Source organism: Crinia signifera, chromosome 4 (assembly GCF_055691185.1).
Source record: "Crinia signifera chromosome 4, ASM5569118v1, whole genome shotgun sequence".
NCBI lineage: Eukaryota > Metazoa > Chordata > Amphibia > Anura > Myobatrachidae > Crinia > Crinia signifera.
In genome coordinates, this window is record NC_139220.1 from 257,660,812 (window position 1) to 257,680,378 (window position 19,567).

At 44.8% G+C, this 19,567-nt stretch overlaps 1 protein-coding gene across 2 annotated transcripts; it reads left to right on the forward strand.

The window, feature by feature from the left end:
* The first annotated feature begins 2,975 nt into the window (after positions 1–2,975).
* Positions 2,976–18,830, forward strand: MTFMT (mitochondrial methionyl-tRNA formyltransferase). 2 transcript variants are annotated; one of them, XM_083184309.1, is made up of 9 exons: positions 2,976–5,150; positions 12,568–12,777; positions 12,853–12,975; positions 13,262–13,364; positions 13,444–13,519; positions 13,625–13,716; positions 15,844–15,925; positions 17,964–18,031; positions 18,196–18,830. In XM_083184309.1, the coding sequence occupies exons 1-9, from the start codon at positions 4,552–4,554 to the stop codon at positions 18,391–18,393; spliced, it is 1,551 nt and encodes a 516-aa protein (XP_083040435.1). In that variant the 5' UTR covers positions 2,976–4,551; the 3' UTR covers positions 18,394–18,830. The 2 variants fall into 2 exon arrangements, with proteins under 2 accessions (XP_083040435.1, XP_083040436.1); XM_083184310.1 differs by lacking the exon at positions 2,976–5,150 and having other exon boundaries at positions 12,643–12,781.
* Positions 18,831–19,567: the final 737 nt, after the last annotated feature.

A 19,567-nucleotide genomic window follows, 5' to 3' on the forward strand; every position in this document is an offset into this window, starting at 1 on the left:
CTGCAGGTGGGGCTGATGTAACATGTGCAGAGAGCGTTACATTTGGGTGGGTTTTGTATTTCAAACTGATATCTATATTGCAGTGGAAAAACAAAGCAGCCAGTATTTACCCTGCACAGAAACATTAAAACACCCAAATCTAACTCTCTCTGCACATGCTACATCAGCCCCACCTGCAGTGCATATGGTTTTTCCATTAAAGAGTGATTGTGCCTTTCCGAGTGAACTAGAATAACCCCCCTAGTCCTGACCAATTATTAACCCCCACCTGCTAATAATTTATGTAATTAGCCTTCACACTACATAAAGAACCCAACCAACTTCCATATTACTCATTTTATTATTTCTTTGTTCAATTTCTTATAGTGCAGCAAAATCTGTTGAACTTTACATATCAAAACAATACAAGTAATGGGAAATATAATAGACAGACACATAGGTTGAAAGGCCCTCCTTGTAAGCTTACAATCTATTTAGGACATAACATTAATGCCCCAGTAGACAACCATACCTGAGTCCGTACATAAGGGATGAGATATGAGAGAAGTAGGACTGGAAATAAGGATGGAGGGGAGTAGTGAGCCATCATGGAAGAGTGGATCAGACCCCTCATTGACTACATATGCAACCTCAATGCTAGGCTTAAGCTAGATACACGCATACATGAAAATCTGGTAATGTCTTGGAGCAAATATTCTCCTGAAATACAGAAAATGGACAAAAACAGTTGGTTAAATTATATAAATCAAATGGATTAAACCAATGTGTCTGAATTACCATGTTTGTCTGTTTTCCATTGCGTTAGAGCAGTGGTAGCCAACCCTAGCCCTCGAGAGCTACCAACAGTTCACATTTTCCAGACAACCTAGCTGCTGCACAGCTGCACTCATTAATCACTGACACATTTTAAAAGATCCACAGATGGAGCTAATTAGCTCACTTGTGATTCTGTGAGGAGACCTGCAAAACATGCACTGTTGGTAGCTCTCGAGGACTAGGGTTGGCTACCCCAGCGTTAGAGCAATTGGTCAATTTTCTCATTCATTACCAGAATTTTATGTCAGCCAGAAAGACTGGATAGGTAATCTTATAATGTGTAGCCAAAAAAGGCCTATAAATTGCAGAGAGGGTGACTGATGATGGGTCTGTGACTGTGTACCTTGCACCATTACCTCCAATTACATACCCTCCAACATCTGAAGGGCAGAAATCGGTACAAATTCAGGAAGTGGCCACGCCCCCTCTATTATACTTTCAATCAGGGGCGGGCTGGGCCGGGGGGCAGGGTGCCATGTGCCCCCCGGGCCACTGTACCAGTTGCTGCTGCGGGCCGCCTGGTGATGATCCACCCATACATCGTCCATCGGCACCTTCTCCTGTCAGCCGCAGCAGCACTGGCCGCGGCTACAGGAACATGGCCGCCGCCCACACTGCCCTGAGGACGCATTGTCCTCCTCTTGTCAGCAGCGCTGGCCGCCGCTACAGAAACATGGCCGCCGCTCCCCTGCACTGAGGACATGTCCTCAGTGCAGAGGTGACATCATGATGCCGACTCTGCCCGACTGCGTGTGAGGATTCAGGAAGTGGGCTGACTCACTGTAGGGGGGAGGTGTAGCGCGCAGCGGAGAGGAGTCTCCTGAGAACTTCAAGTACTGCCAGGCAAGTGGGCTCCTCTCCTCCACACACCATGCTTCATCCGCCCCCTCCTCATAATCTATCCTTTCGGCTATTTCCCACCACCACTCACGGGCTATATGATATGAGAGAGAGAGATGACCTGCCTCCTCCTGGGCACTTCACATTCTAATGGTATACTCTGTCTCCCTCCCTCTCTCCCCTTCTCCCCCCCCCCACTCCCTCTCTCCCCTTCTCCCCCTCTCTCTCTGTCTCCCTCCCCTTCTCCCCTCTCTCTCTCTCTCTCCTCTCATCACTCTCTCCATGCCCCCTCTCTCCATGTTCCATCCACATCCCCCCTCTCTCTTCATATCTCCATCTCTCTCCATGTGGCCTTTCTCATATGTGTAAAGGTCTGCATATTTGGAACATTTATATGCAGCATGTTTTCTTTTTTTACATTTGTATTAAGTTAAAAAAAAAAAAAAAAAATTATAGCCTGACTCCAGAGTGCACCACCCCCTTTAACACAAACTCAGCTGCTGTACACAGGTATACAGGAGCCAAACCATTTTAGTGTTGACTTTGCTTTTATTTATTTATATTGTATGTATGTATGTATATATATATATATATATATATATATATATATATATATATTATGCGGTGCAAATGCAAGCAGCGGCACTCCCAGGACTTTTCAAAAAGACTTTAATGTAATCCCGACGTTTCGGGAAGCTGGGTCCCCGTTTTCAAGGTGTAAAACAACAAACGGGGACCCAGCTCCCCGAAACGTTGGGATCACATTAAAGTCTTTTTGAAAAGTCCTGGGAGTGCCGCTGCTTGCATTTGCACCGCATGATATACTGTTACTCCGGAGGGCACCCAGGCTGAATTTTCCCATTCCAGGGAGTGCCGGGCTGAAAACCCACTCTATATATATATATATATATATATATATATATATATATATATATTGTTTGTTTGTTTGTTCTGTCCAGCACTCTCCTTCAGGATATAGCGATCAGTGCCTTTCACATAGATAAACACCTGCAAAAATGAAAGATGGCACTCCAGAGGGACTGAGGTGAAAAAAGCTTTATAGTTTGTGCATAAAGAAATGCGCCAACGTTTTCACTCCACCTTGTTTTGTTTTTTTTGCCTTGAAAACGGGGTGTGCCAGCCCCGAAACGTTGGTGCATTTCTTTATGCACAAACTATAATGTTTTACCTGGTGTCCTCCTGTTATAGAGGAGGAGCAGCCTGCGTTGTCCTCCTGCTATAGAGGAGGAGCAGCCTGTGATGTCCTCCTGTTATTATAGAGGAGGAGCAGCCTGTGATGTCCTCCTGTTACTATAGAGGAGGAGCAGTCTGTGGTGTCCTCCTGTTATAGAGGAGCAGCCTGCGTTGTCCTCCTGTTATAGAGGAGCAGCCTGAGGTGTCCTCCTGTTATAGAGGAGGAGCAGCCTGAGGTGTCCTCCTGTTGTTATAGGGGAGGAGCAGCCTGTGATGTCCTCCTGTTACTATAGAGGAGGAGCAGTCTGTGGTGTCCTCCTGTTATAGAGGTGTTGTTGTTGTTATTATTATAGAGGAGGAGCAGCCTGCGGTTTCCTGCTATTATTATTATACAGGGGGAAAGGGTTTTTTTTTTCTTTTCCAGCCCTCAGGCCCCCCCCTATTAAAAAGTTAATCGTTTTGTACCTTTACATAATGTTCAGCGTTATGTGAACTTTTTGAAAAAAAAATTATCTTTACACATTTTTTTTTTGCATTTTTTTTTCATTATTTTGATACGTAAAAGTTATAATAAAGTATCTATGGTATAATCAACTCCAGGCCTAATCTTTTTTAATGAATCCATATTTTTTAAATGAAAAACCTCCATTTAACAATGCGCTCTTACTTGTGGGCCAGTGCTCTGGACTTGCCCCCCAGGCTAAAAGTTGCCAGCCAGCCCCTGCTTTCAATGGACAGTTGGAAACCAAGAAACCTGCTACAAAGTCCTTTTTGGCTGGTACAGTACAGGCCATAAAAACCAGTACTTTACAGCCCAAAAGGTACAGTTGGAGGGTATGCAATTAGGGATGGACATTACATTGCGATGGTTCTCAACCATCAATGTTTTTATGCAATGGTAGTGGTTTTACCATTCAATGGCAGTGTTCGTATGCTTGCATTGGATCCCATCCCCAGTCACAAATGCCGGTGGCCATGCTGCAGAGATTTCGCAAACTGGTTTTTTTTTTGCAATGGTTAGTTACCACGCATCAAAAGATTTGAAGCGCAACGGAATATGCTGCGCTATATAAGAAACTGTAAATAAATAAATAATGGCGGAGGAGCCATCCATCCATGGGATTCCTAAATCCATCCCTACCCCAAATATACATGCTGCCAGCAGTGATGCCTATGCAAACAAGTCATTTTATGGTGGATGTCATGGTAGCACCCCAATAACTTTAGGTTGGCTCCCACGTTCTGCACCCCAGATGAATACAGAACATACCACGATATGCTATAAAAAATTCCATGAGTGCCATGCGTAATAAGATTTATTGTATTACGGTTTATATGGCACAAGCTATTCGTTACTGTATCAGGATCCATAAGATGCCATACAACTAGAATTTGTTAAATTATATAAAACCATCCCCCTACATATATTTAAAACATTTTTTAAACTATTTTTTTTCTAACGTGAATGAAGACGCGGCTACCGGCTACCGGCTACCGGCTACCGGCTACCTCCTGCCGGGACGTCCTACTCTTAGGAACCTTTTCTGAGGTGCTTCTGTTTGTCTGGGAAGATTTTTACAGGCGCTCGCGTCGCTTCCCATTTCAAAGATGGCGGCTCCCAGTGACTACACCGGTGCTGAGGAAGGTTGTGATATGCGATGAGTCTGCTCTTGCTAGAGGCTGTAAACATTATCAAGCACCATGGTTCTATATAACCCGATCTGGGGGACGCTAATCAGGGCAGAACGTGTGTGTATATCGGGTATCCGCGTGCAGGGGCCACATTACACGACTGTGTATGTGCCCACCTGTGGCAGGTCCCCGGTTATTACCCCGGCTGTGCAGGTGGGACAGGAGGTTGCAGGAGTGGCTGATGGGAAGGTCGAAGGACGGCTGCGGGGCAGTGATGGGTGTAGCAGTACACGACACAGCACTACAGGGTGTAAGGGAGTAATGGGCTGCAGGACGTGGACAGTCTCCAGGAGACAGCTATGGAGGAGAGGTGTCACCCAAGAGGGAGCCATGATGACACTTGTCCGTCCTCAGAGGCGTTCCCTCTGTACCTGTGTGTCCAGGAGGACTCAGTGTCTGACTAGTGGGACAAGTTACTGCTGTATACCCACACAGAGACCTCAGGGGAAGGAGATACATGGCTGGCAGTGGATTGGTGGACCTCATGGACAATCACACAGAGACCATTCCTGTGGTCAGACACAGCGGCTGCATCCACCATTCAATGTCATGTTTTTTGGAACTGATGAATTTGCCCTGGAATCTCTTAAAATTCTTCATAGATACAGGTATGTTCTAGTCAGATCATCTCAGGCAAACATACAAATCATAAACGCACTTTCATATCTACATTTTACTTCCACTTTGTCTTATACATCTCAATATGTTATCTCTGTTCACACTATAGATCAGTATATCATCCTGAGGAGGAGCGGAACCATCATCTTATAATGTATACACCCAATCTGCTGTTTTTACCCACCGTTTGTTGTATTGTCCCATCTGATGTGCTGCATGTCAGATGGGACAGTGGGATGTACAATGTTACACGTTGTATAATGTGTACTGAAGACCTGGAGTGTTTACAGGGGCAACTATTAAAGAAATACAATCCCCTGTCATAATATATTATGCCCACATTAGAGATGTGAATTCTTAGGTTGACATGAATTGGTAAGATGTGGAAAAAAGGTCAACGCAAGCAAAAGACATGAAAATGGTCGACATGAGTTATTCACGGTTTTTGGTGCTTATGTCAGTATGCACCGTCAATTAGTGTAACATATACCCTTGCATTACTCACTTCAATCGGCACATTTTACCAAGCCCACTTGTCCACGTGGATCATAAATTATGAACAAGTTATTTGAGTAAAAACTCAAGTCAATCATTGCCTTGTGGATAAATTGTTTGTGTTTACCTTTTGTCAATGTTGACTTAGTGCACGTTGACTCTTTCCTGTGTCGACCTTTCCTCTGTCAACCTTTTGACTGATACCCTTGTTACAGAGATGTCATAGTGTGCATACACTCTATGACCCGTATTCTGGTTCACTTGCAAAGGCAAATGCCTTCTCAAATAGACAAAACCATTTGCACTGCAGGTGGGGCAGATGCAACTTGTGCAGAGAGAATTAGATTTGGGTGAGCTATTTTGTTTCTGTGCAGGGAAAATACTGGCTACTTTATTTTTATACTGCAATATATATCTCACTTTGAAGTAAAACCTCACCTAAAAGTAATTCTCTCTGTACATGTTACATCTGCTACCCCCCCCCCCCCCTGCAGTGCACATGGTTTTGTCCATTTGAGAATTAATTTGCCTTTGTGAGTGAACCAGAATAAGGGCCTTTATCAGGGGTCGCCAACTCCAGTTCTTGAGAGCTACCAACAGTTCACGTTTTCCAGCTCATCCCGCAGGTACACAGATTACTCACTAACACATTTTAAAAGATCCACAGGTGGAGCTAATTACTTCACTTGTGATTCTGTGAGGAGACATGGAAAATGTTAACTATTGGTAGCTCTCGAGGACTGGAGTTGGCTATCCCTGCTCTATATTATATTTTTGGCAATTTGATAATGTCTTCTATTGTAAAACCTGTCAGACCAATTAATGTAATGTATTATATTCAGTTATTGGATAAGTGACATTGTATATAAAATAGATTGTAAGCATATTTCCTCTACCTCCCCCATGGCAGCCATTACAAATGGGTTCCTCCCCACTGGGTAGTGCTTCAGAAAGGGAAAAAAAGACACCAGCCCCTATAAGAAGGCCCCTCCTCCTGGCCTCAGTGTCTTTTTTTCCCTTTCGGGTAGTGTGTGAGAGGTGGCTTACCCTGGAGGCTGTAGAGGAAAAATTGTGTCCCCCTGCGGCAGCTCCGGCGATCCAGCAGTGAGGGAGGGCAGGCCGAGCCCTTTGTGGAGGTATGTGATCTCCCTGGCCGCATGCGGACCCCTCCGGGGGCAGCTACAGGCGGCGGCGTCTGCAGGCGTGTTGCTAATGGCGGCGCGGGATAGCGTTGCCGCAGCACGCTTGGCCTGCATTAATCCACAGTGAAAGCAGGCAGACGTCAGCGGCGGTGCGCGGCGCCGGCTTGTGAAGCGATCTCCGTCCTATTAAGGGCGGAAGTAAGCCGGCGTCTGGGTCCCTGTGTGTATAGCAGCATGCTTAATGGCGTGGTAGCTGTGCTGAGGAGGAAAACTTATTTTCTACAGTTGGTGAGCCTGATTTTCTTCTTGTTTAAAGTATTACTCTTGTGCTAATTTCAGTTTAAGTGTGGCATGGTTCCAGCCCTGAGTTCCATGCCACACAGAGTTAAATTCCTTGTTTTTATGAAGTTGTTCTTTGTGCAGGGAGTTGGTTTGTAACAAGGAGGCATTCAGGTGTTACTATTATTGCATGCAGGTGTGGTCATTATTGGAGCAGGTATGTGCAGCAATCAATGCTTGTGTGTTGCTGGCTTTTTCTGACTGTGCAGGGGACTTAATTGTTATTTCAATTTAGTGTCAGGGCGCACCGCTGGCTTTAATATGGAAGAAAAAAATCGGCAGGCAGCTAAGAAATCAGGGTAAGCCACAAACTGTGTGATTTTTGGGTGATTTTTATTTTTTTTTGGTGTTTTGGTTTTTGTTATTGGTCCTTTTGGTTTTTGGTCGTTTTGGTTATGGAATTGTTTTCTTTTGTGGTGTTCAGGTGATGGTGCATTGATTTGGAAAATTTATGAAACATGGTGTTTGGGCTGTTGCAGGTCTGAGACCAGCAAGGAAAAGGAGAGTAAAGCCAAACACAGGAGAATGCACTCACCTAAATGTTTTTCATGCGATAAAACTTTATCTGAAAAGCATGTGGGCAGCCTCTGTGAGGAGTGTAAGGCCCCTCAGCCTCTACCCATGGCTCTAATGACGAACCTAGTGGATATGCTGAAAACAGCATTAGCAGGGACTTTTTGTGACAAAAGAAGACCTGAGTAAAATGTCTGGAAAAAGGAAGCATGTGGTCCTAAGTGACGAGTCGGATGACTCTGTGGAGGACATATAACCTGTGCGCAGATGCTGGGTCAGGATCCGGATGAGGATCAAGACATACCTCAGGATAAGTCAGAGGACTTTGATCCTGATATGATCAATAATCTGTTAGAGCTTATCCATAAGGCCCTCAATATTGAGGATCAACAAGAGGACCTTAATTTACAAGAACTGTTGTTCGAGGATAAGAAAAGGAAGGGGAAATGTTTTCCCTTGTCTCAGACTTTGAAAGCTATCATTGCTGAGGAGTGGAAACACCCGGATAAGAGGGTGGCTGTTTCCGCCAGAGTAACAAAAATGTACCCATTCGACAAGGATCAGGTGTCGACATGGGAAGAGGCGCCAAAGGTTGACGCAGCTATCTCTAGACTGTCAAAGAAGACTACACTTCCCTTGGAAGATGTAAATATCTTCAAAGACCCCATGGACCGTAGGATTGAGCTGGGTCTGAAAAAGCAGTATCTTACGGCAGGGGCATCCCTTAAGCCAGTAGCTGCTATGGCTGTTACCTCTCGTGTAATGCGAGGCCGGTGCCAGCAATTAGAGGCGGACATTTTGGACAGAATTAAGAGGTCCGAACTTATTAAAACAGTCCAAGATGTTCAATTGGCTGTAGAGTTTATGTGTGAGGCAACTATGGACTCCATATGCCTATCAGCTAGAGCAGGAGCCACTGCAGCGGCAACACATCAGACCCTTTGGTTGAAACCATGGGCGGCTGACGTGCAGTCGAAAAATAAATTGCTATCCCTACCATTCCAAGGGGAGTATCTGTTTGGAAAACAGCTTGATGAACTAATTACTAAAATCTCGGGGGGGGCAAATCAGTCTGGTTGCCCCAGGATAAAGCTGTCAAAAAGGATGTTCCTGCAAAATTTAATAGATTTCAGCATCAGGAATACAGATATTCCAGGGCTTATAGGCCAGGAAGGGCCTATAGGAGAGGAAACTGGATGTCTCGGGCGTCCTTTCATGCCCAAAGAGGGAGAGAAGGGAAGGCTCCTTTCCAAAAGGAGCAACAATGACGCCGTCATACAGAGAGTTGGCGCCAGGCTCAAACAGTTTCACCAAGCTTGGCGAGAATCCACCACGGACAGGTGGGTTCTGGAAATAATTCAGTCCGGATATCGAATCGAATTTATGAGACTTTAAGGAAGTCTCTTTGTGGAGTCGCCAGTACCCAGCGACATGGGGGAGAAATAGGCGCTATTTTCAAGTCTGGAAGAAATGCTAAGACAAGGAGTTGTCGAAGTAGTTCCGAAGGAGCAAGTGAAGCAGGGATGGTTTTCTCGCTTCTTCGTGGTAAAAAAGGGCGTCAGGAGGTTTTCGAACCATCCTAGACTTAAGGCGCTTGAACAAGTTTGTGTTAAGCCGAACGTTCAAGATGGAGTCAGTGAGATCGATAATCCCAGACTTAAAACGTGGGGATTACATGACGTCCATAGATCTAAAAGACGCCTATATACATATACCCATCTACGCAAACCATCACAAGTTTCTCAGGTTCCGTCTGCAAGGGGTCACTTATCAATTCGTGACTCTTCCCTTCGGCCTGTCGACTTCCCCGCAAACTTTCTCAAAGGTGCTGATTGTGATCATAGCAAAGCTGAGACAGGAGGGAGTAAAACTCTGGCCCTATCTCGACGATATTTTAATTGTTGCAGATTCAGAAGATCTGGTAAGGGAACACACAGTGTTAGTGCTCAAATGTCTGGAACATCATGGATGGCTGATCAACGTAAAGAAGAGTCAACTGATGCCAGTTCAAAAGATTACATACTTTGGGGTATCAATAGATACTCAAAACATGAGAGTGTCTCTCACGGAGACCAGAAGAGAGAAATTGGTACACCAAGTAAGATTAATTATGAGGAGATCAGTCGTGTCATCCCAAGACTGCATGGAGATACTGGGATTGATGGCAGCTGCATTAGATACAGTACCATGGGCAAGGTTCCACACAAGGAAATTCCAAAGTTGCTTCCTGTCACAATTGAACAAGAACAGCAAAGATCTTACTCAGAAGATAATATTAACAAGAGCCGCAAAGTCAGATTTGGCCTGGTGGTCAGACGTGGAACGACTAGAAGCAGGAAAATCGTTTGCAGTAGTCAACCAGGTCACGGTAACAACAGATGCCAGCCAAGGAGGCTGGGGAGCGACATGCGGTCAGTCCATTGCACAGGGACGGTGGTCTCCAAGGTGGCAAGCCGCACATTCCCATCTCAGGGAAATGAAGGCGGTGGTCATGGCGTGTCAGGAGTTCCAGGATCTGCTGATAGCCAGAGACCTAAACATAAGATCAGACAATCGGGCGGTAGTCTCGTACATAAACCGTCAAGGCAGGATGAGAAGTCGACGTCTCATGGAGATAACATCCCAGTTGTTGGAATGGGCAGAGTGTCAGGTACACAGCATTTCGGCACTCTTCCTGGCAGGGAAAGACAATCTGGTTGCGGACTCATTAAGCAGAACAGAGTGCCTACCGGGCGAGTGGGCGCTCAACGACAGCCTGTTTAACATGATCGTAGAGAAATGGGGGTGGCCACAGGTGGATCTTATGGCCACACGTCGCAACAAAAAAGTCCCAAGGTACTTCTCAAGGTTCAGAGATCCACAAGCGGAGCAGGTAGATGCACTGACAGCAGAGTGGAACATGTGCAGAGCGTATGTCTTCCCGCCGATTCCAGTTATTCCGCGCCTACTGAGAAAGATACAGAGAGAGGAGACGGAAGTGATAGCGATACTTCCGTATTGGCCAAGGAGGGCGTGGTTTGCTACAGTGATGCAAATGGCAGTGGACGGACCATGGTTCCTGCCCGAATGGCCCGATCTCCTAGTCCAAGGCCAAGTACTTCAACCGCAGCCACCAGCATGGAAACTGACGGCCTGGCTTCTGAAACCGCTACATTAAAATCTAAAGGTTTCTGTGATTCAGTGATCAACACTTTGCTTAAAGCAAGAAAACAATCGACATCCAAAATATATTATCGAGTGTGGAAGAGATATTTGTCCTGGTGTAGTTCAAACCAACAAATACCGAGTAAAGTTGCTTCAGTACTTGGATTTCTTCAGGCAGGTTTACAACTGGACTTAGCAGTAAGTACTTTGAAGGTACAAATATCAGCATTGGGAGCAATGTTAGATTGGGATCTGGCAGAGAACAGATACATACGCAGGTTTGTCCAGGCTGCGAAAAGGATCAAACCAAGATTTAGGTCGCCAGTGGCACCGTGGGACTTAAATGTAGTTTTAGGAGTTTTGACGGAAGCACCGTTTGAGCCGCTACAAGAGGCTACACTTAAGTTACTTTCCTGGAAAGTCAGTTTTTTTGTGGCAATAACCTCCGCAAGGAGGGTGTCAGAATTGCAGGCACTCTGGGCGGAGGAGCCCTTTTTGAATTTTTTTGAAGACAGGGTAGTGCTGCGAACTAACCCTGAATTTTTACCTAAAGTTGTATCAGACTTTCACATCAACCAGGATATAATCCTACCTTATTTTTGTGCCAATCCGTCAAATGTGAAAGAAGAGCGATTACACAGATTAGATGTTGTGAGAGCGCTGAAGATTTACGTACAGAATACGAAAAGCATCCGGAAGTCGAAGAATTTATTCGTTTTAACGGAAGGAGTAAACCAGGGTCAAGCTGCATCAAAAGCCACATTGGCTAGATGGATCAAGGCCTGTATCTGCAGAGCATATCAGATTAGGCGAAGAGAGCCTCCAGTGGGTCTGAAGGCCCATTCCACAAGGGCGGTTGCATCTTCCTGGGCAGAGAAAGGATCTGCCTCGGTATTGGAGTTGTGCAAAGCAGCCGGGTGGTCATCCATTCATACTATCGTGTGGATGTGATGTCGTCATCAGATGCTAAGGTCGGGAGAAGCGTCCTTAGCGCGGTGATATAAGGAAGGAGGCTGAAGCAGTACCTTATTATTTAATTTGAAGTCTGGAGTGAAGTAACTCTGGTTTCGTGAGTATGCCCTCCCATATATCAACTGCTAGGGTATTACCCATTTGTAATGGCTGCCATGGGGGAGGTAGAGGAAATATCAGATTATTACCTGGTAATATGTTTTCCTCTACTCCACCATGGCAGCATATATTCCCGTCCCGATGTGTTATGATTTAACGTGTTATGCGGATTAATGATGTTTTTTGTTTAAAGCTGGAGAATGCAAAGACACTGAGGCCAGGAGGAGGGGCCTTCTTATAGGGGCTGGTGTCTTTTTTTCCCTTTCTGAAGCACTACCCAGTGGGGAGGAACCCATTTGTAATGGCTGCCATGGTGGAGTAGAGGAAAACATATTACCAGGTAATAATCTGATATTTCAATAGAGCCTGTTTTATGTTATTACATGTAACATGTCATAATCTAATAACTGTACAGCGCTGTGTAGCATACCGCTGCATTATATGTAAGAATATGCTAATAGTACCAAGGCTCCCTCACTGAGAGGCTAACAAGCTGTTGGCAGGCACACATGTCCGTTAACTTTAAAAATAAGTCACTAGTGTACCATAAGGTGTGGGGAAGAGTTTTGATATGCTACCGTACATATATGAAATTTGGGATTGTTGTAGGTTGCATTTACAGTATTGCGTATCAAAATATGTAAATAGTGTTAATTGATTTTTTTTTTTTTTTTTTTTTTACACCTTGGCATGTATAAAACAGTAAGACACAAGAAGCCATAGTAGGACGTCTTGAGGTGGTTTCTCTACCGTCTTTATTGCGGACAGGTTTTCCAGTAGCGAATTATGCAGCTGACCAAGGGATACCGGTCTATGAATGGCCTAATACCAGCCAATGTGATCAGTTTGATGTTGGAGTGGTGGCTTCGTTTGGACGACTTCTTCGGGAAGACCTCATTTTAAAATTCCCTTAGTAGGTAAATTACAATGTATAATTTATACTGACATTGCTATTGGAGCCTTTGCTGACTGATTGTGTTTATTTTAGTGGGATCCTGAATGTGCACCCCAGCCTCCTTCCCAGGTGGCGGGGACCAGCGCCATTAATCCATACTATACTCAATGGAGATGAGAACACTGGAGTCACAATCATGCAGATCAGACCAAAGAGGTACAGTGCAGCAACAGTGTTGATGATCAAAGTTGTTTTAATAGGGGCAATTAAGATGGATACTATGGTCACTGCTGGAAAAAAATGTTGATTTAGATCTGGGCAGGTAATCCATGAGCTAATTCAATAACACCCAAACCTCCGTATATACTTTGGCATCAGTAAGGCAATGGCCTAATTTAGTCCTTTATGAAGTTTTACAGAAATGACTGGCGTTCTGGATTTTGATACTTCACAAGCATCTTACCATTTTATTGTGTATAGTAACCTGCATTGTGTGATTTAGGTTTGATGTGGGTCCTATAGTGATGCAGAAAACATTCTCTGTACCACCCAATTGCACTTCTAAGGAGCTGGAAACTGTTCTGTCCAAGCATGGAGCAGAAATGGTGAGTGGTCTCGTGAAGGGGACCGGGTATAACCGGAAGCCTACCCGAACACTGACCACATCTGTCTTCTCACTTTCAGCTTATATCCGTTCTGAAAAATTTACCGGAATGTCTGCGGATTGCTACAGAGCAGCCGACTGAAGGAGCAACATTCGGTATGTTATATGCATCTTCTACCATTCCTTTCTCTGAGCATAACATGAAAATGACTGAAAGTGCTAGATGTCCTGGATTCCTTATTACTCTTCTATTCCCTCCAGCACCCAAGATATCTGCCTCAGTGAGCTGCGTCAGGTGGGAGGAGCAGACTCCGGAACAGATTCTATGCTTAGAACGAGCTGTTGGATTTGCGGTAAAAGGCTGGCAGCCATCTTTGTAAAATACTGTCTAAAGCTGTGTACACACGGGGGCGGTAGGGGCTGAAATCGCTGGAAATATGGTCGCAGGCGACCATATTGCCAGTGATGGGAGTGTGCCCCGGCGATAAATCGCTGGGTGCGCAGTCCCGTTTTCAGCCCCGTTCTAAACGCTGGTCGCAGGAGCTTGCTCGTGCGACCAGCTAATTACCTCTGTGGGACCGCTGGCAGAGGTTCCCTTTCATCAGCGACCATCTCTGGTCGCTGATGAAAAGGAGAAACCGAACAATATATTGCTCAGCCATATATTGCTCAGCCCTATATGGCTGAGCAATATATCTCCCCCGTGTGTTACGGGGCTTTAGGTTCAATTACATTTATTGCACAGCTAGTCCTCATTTCATTTATTGGAATGAATGCATCACAACAGGAACACAGTTATCTCTTTTTGTGTGTGTGTGTGTGTGTGAGATTCGTGAAAACATGGGATTACTGTGGTGTTCACATACAGTTGAAAATATAATAAACGAATTTCAGGGCACAAAAACACCCTATTAGCAGCAGTTGGTGGTTAGAATAAGTTACTGATAATTTGCCCTACTAAGTGTGACACATTTCTACATCCTATTGTACACTGAGATGCATCTGAAAGTATTTGAGTACTTCTATTGGTTCAAAACAATCAATTTTATTAGATGCATACAAACAGTATAACAGAAGACAAAAAGGCCCACGGGTCCATCTAATCACTCAGAACTAGATTTGTCAGAATGTCCAGCAAGATAGCTCAGCACTGTGTGCTGAGCGACCTGTCAGGGCCAGTGTTCTCCGCTGATACGGATTCAGTATGAAATCCCGGCGGTCGGGATCCCGGCATTCAAAATCCCGACGGCGAAATCCCGACAAGGGGGGGACGTGGATCGCCCCCCCTTGCGGGCTCGCTGCGCTCGCCACGCAGTGGGCCCGGTGCCTCGCTACGCTCGGCACGCTAATTTATTCTCCCTCCAGGGGTGTCGTAGACACCCACAGAGGGAGAAAGAGTCGGGATTCCGGAGTCGGGATTCCGAACGTTGGGATTCCGGGGTCGGGATTCTGAACGCCGGGATCCCGACCGCCGGGATTTTAACTGCATCCCGCTGAGACCACTGGCCCTGACCCCGCTATAGCCCTGCTGGATATTAATCGTCTAGCGATGCAACGCAATGTTATGGCCTCTACACATGGGCCATTATTCTGGTTCACTCGCAAAGGCAAGTTCCTTCTCAAATGGACAAAACCATGTGTGCTACGGGGGGGGGGGGGGGGGGGGGGCAGATGTAACGTGCAGAGAGAATTAGATTTGTTTGGGGTTTTACTTCAACGTGAGATCTATATTGCAGTGTAAAAATAAAGCAGTCAGTATTTTCTCTGCACAGAAACTAAATAACGCACCCAAATCTAACTCTCTCTGCACCTGTTACATCTGCCCCCCCCTGCAGTGCACATGATTTTGTCCATTTAAGAAGGAATTTACCTTTGCGGGTGAACCAGAATAAGAGCCTTGGAGCAATGTAAGGGCATTTTTTAAGCAATCTAGTGAGATTGGTTAGAATATGCCCCTTATTTGCCGAGTGTGCACAGATGGAGCACGGCTCACCGACCTTTCTCCTGGCGCACCATTTGCCACACAGCGCCAGCACATTTGGTGCTTGTGCGTTGGAAATGCACGCAAGCTACATTCCTGGTAATGGACGTGCGAGTTGCCACTTGCGTGCCAGATGCAGGGGTCTGGCATGCCAGCAGAGCCGATGAGAATGGCTCCATCTGCAGGTCCCTAAAGTGGTGATCCTTTCATAGTCTGCTATCTTCAGACTATTCATCTGCCTCTTCATAGTGCAAGTGGACCACTATTACGATTGTTTGATAGATTATTACTGAAAAGCAACAGGGGAAATACATTATACGGAACAGTGCACTTTTGTGGAATATAAATATTAACTCGGTAGTGTTATTTTAGACCAGAGATTGTCTGCAGATAATCACTGAACATAATTTGCGGCCTCCAGTTAGTTGGCAGTGACATGTATTACCTGCATATGATTTGAGCTGTGCCTCACGTGACTGTATTCTCTGCTTTATGCTAGATGCCACTTCAGGCTGTATGGAAGGATAAACCCATTAAACTTCTTAACTTCATCGAGGTTCCTGACTCGCTAATTAATTCAGGTATGAGTGTCCACAATTTGGAATTAGACTTTGCATTTCAATTGCATGGGAACAGCAGTTACAACAACAAAATCAGTATCTGTAATATTAGATACTTAATATCACATACCAAGCAAAGAATCACCAGAGGACTAAGCATTGTGGAAAACATGGTTGTTGTGGGACTATAGTACTAGAATGGTCACCCAGAGGCTTCCAGACTTGTAACTGAGGAGTTAGGCTGGTTTCACACACTCCGGCTCCTGCCGGACTGTGAAATCCCGCACGGCCAGGGAGCCGTGCCGCACACAGTAGTTGTGAATAGATACTATTGTGTCCATTCACACGGGACGGCCACGGCCCGGCCGCACGGCTGCAGCCGGATCCCGCCACTGGAAGGGACGGCTGCCGGGCTGTGGCCATCCCCTCCATGATAAACCACTGTGTGCGGCACGGCTCCCTGGCCGTGCGGGATTTCACCGTCCGGCTGGAGCCGGAGTGTGTGTGAAACCAGCCTTACAAGTTATCTACCTCTGACATTACGAGACATGAAAAATGCCTGTTAGCATTCTTCAGGGGGAAACGTTCAGTAAAATGTGCTACTGAATAGTGCCGGTAATTAGTGTACAGCGTTTTTCAAATATCCAAGACATCTGATGAAACTAGTGCCACATTGTGAGCTGTGGGCTTATCACACCCGGCACTAAAGTTGGAGAACACCAGCATTCTTTAGGAGCGGTAAACCTGCATCTTTCAACGTCTGGGCACTCATTCCAAGTTCTATTAATAGCAAGTTTAATTGGATTTCCCCTTTAGTCACTCACTTAGTACTTAAAGCCAAATACATATACACACTTTTTTTTTTTTTTAGGTAAACCAGTTTTATTAGAAATATGCCACAATCCATTAACGATGGAGGCCTATATGTATGTCTTGACCTGCCTCCCTGTTTAGAAGATTGGCCATAAAGGAATAATGAAATATGCTGATGGAAGCAGATATCTCCGGATAAAGTGTATTTCATCATTCTGAATAACCTAAAACTATAGTGACAGTGATTACTTAAGTGAAATCTCAGTGGGTTCAAACCCATAGGCAATGATGGAATATATTTGTCTGTATGGTGAGAGTAGGTAAATAACTCAGACATGGGGCGGTTTATTCTGATTTACTTGAAAAGGCACAATCACTCTAATGGACAAAAACCATGTGCACTGCAGGTGGGGCAGATGTATTGTGCAGAGAGACTTAGATATGGGTGTTTTATTGTTTCTGTGCAGGGTAAATACTGGCTGCTTTATTTTTACACTGCAATATAGATCTCACTTTGAAGTAAAACCCCACCCAAATCTAACTCTCTGCACATGTTACATCAGGCCCACCTGCAGTGCACATGGTTTTGTCCATTAGAGAGTGATTGTGCCTTCCCAAGTGAATCGGAATAACCCCCATTGGTTCCTCTGTCAATCATATGTTGCCCCCTCCCTACAAGTCATGTCCTCTTTGGTTTCATCAAGGATGATTTACTATTATTTTTGTTGGAGTGAATTTTTATATATATATATATATATATATATAGATATAGATATAGATATAGATATAGATAGATATAGATATCTATATATATATATCGTGGGTACAAGCACTTGCAAACATTTGTCAGTGTTTTTGATTATTGTCTATTAATATAGACAGCCTGGTATACAGACTTGTGTTGTCTTTGTATTTTTAATAAACGCTCACTATAAGATAAATGTAAAATTAAAATTGCTACAGGTATGTGCACTTTTCTTGAGCACCATGGGCATTATATATTTCTGTATATGTCTCTATTTGTTGAAGGGAAATAATTACAAAAACCTGTTTTACATGTTAAAATTGTCTAGAGCCATTTACTGGAGCAATAAAACTATACAGCATCTTCTGATTTCCAATGTAGCACTTTTTGTTTAATGTCAGCCATAACACCTTATTAATCTTATGGCTGTGATTAATGGTCTAGAACAGTAATGCAGAAGGATCTACATTTCTTATTAAACCTAGAACTTATTTTCTGTAGATCTCCCCAGAAATCCAGGCTCAATCTGTTATCTACCGGAACCTCAGATCATGGCGGTATGCTGTAAGGTGAGTTTTTATAAACAAATATGCGTATTATGTGAAGGGATCCTTATCTACCATTATGATCTAGTCACTAATAGTCTGTCAGGTGCCTATTGTTTCTGCATTACGTAGGGGAAGTATGTATGGTATTTATAGCATTGCTGATAGTGTTCCTTTTACTTTGGCAGGATGGCTGGGTTGGGGTCAGGACAGTTATACTTAAGAAGAAAATGTCAGCTAAGGATTTCTATAATGGATATCTGCACCCCTGGTTTGTGCAAAAATCCAATATGCTGCAAGAATGCCGATTCAGTACACTGCGCCTTCTGCCAAAGCCCAAGACGTCACAGCAGAAACCCGTCCCGCTGCAGAACACAGGGCGCTAGTACCAGATGCAGGATTTACTGTACCAGCAAGGAGCATTAATCTGTGGCAGAGAGGCGGCAATGAGCACATTATAATCCCTGATAAGCAGGGTGAATACACTGCCCACAAGATACAAGAATGACCCTTGTAACTGGAGATAAGAGACTGAAAATAAATATTGCCAACGTAAAATGAGCTTGTGTGTTCTACTCCAAAGGTGTGCAATCATTTTATGGAGCTAGAGAACTAAGAATTGACAGGTCCCAGCAATCCCAGTTGGAAATGGTAATTCTATGAAATTATGGGATGCACTGAGTTGTTAGTGAAAGAGGACACAAAGTATATGTTTCTACAATGTATACAAGTAGTCCATAACCTTCAAAAGGTCCGTTTTATAAATCACACAACTTAACAAAAACTTGTATTCAACTTTTAATAAAATATTTTTTAATAGAAAGCGTCAATATCCATTGTAATAGACTAAGAATGGCCTACAAATCCAGGATTAACAAGGAGCACTTTTCCTGTGTTGCTTGGATCAGGCTAGCGAGATTTGGCTTTTGTATATTAAGCACAAGGTTTAACGTAATTGGTATGCAGGGCGGATTGGCCCACCAGGACACCGGTCTAGTTACCAGTGCGCTGGTCCGCAAATTGTTTCTCTCTCTAATTGAGAATAGGGCATGTGGAGACCATGAATGAGGAATTCTCTCTCTCATGCCTGCACCTGCTCCACCACTCTCACGCCCGACCCTGTTCTTCCTGTCACACCTCCCCCCTTATTCCTCCTCTCACGCATCCCAACAACCCTCGTCTCACCCTATCCATTCCCTCACTTTTCTCCCCCTTATTCCTCCACTCACGACTCGCTCTCTCTTTCTCTCCCCCCCCCCCCCCCCCCCCCCCTATTCCTCCACTCATGTCTACCCAGGTAGGAGTCTATGCCAGGAGCCAGATGCTGATGCCATGTGGGCCTGTGTGCTTTAAATGGTAAGAACAATTTTTAGACCCAACCCAGCCCTATAGTATGTGGTACAAGGCAGGAGGGGGCTACTGCTTTTGAGAAGGGGCTCCCCTACATGGCCCTCAAGACTCCACCCTTTTTGTAGGGCTGCTTTCCCAGATTTTCCGGGCTGGTTTTCCATCCCAATCCACCCCTGTTGGTATGTATAAATAACACTAGCCAACAGTGAA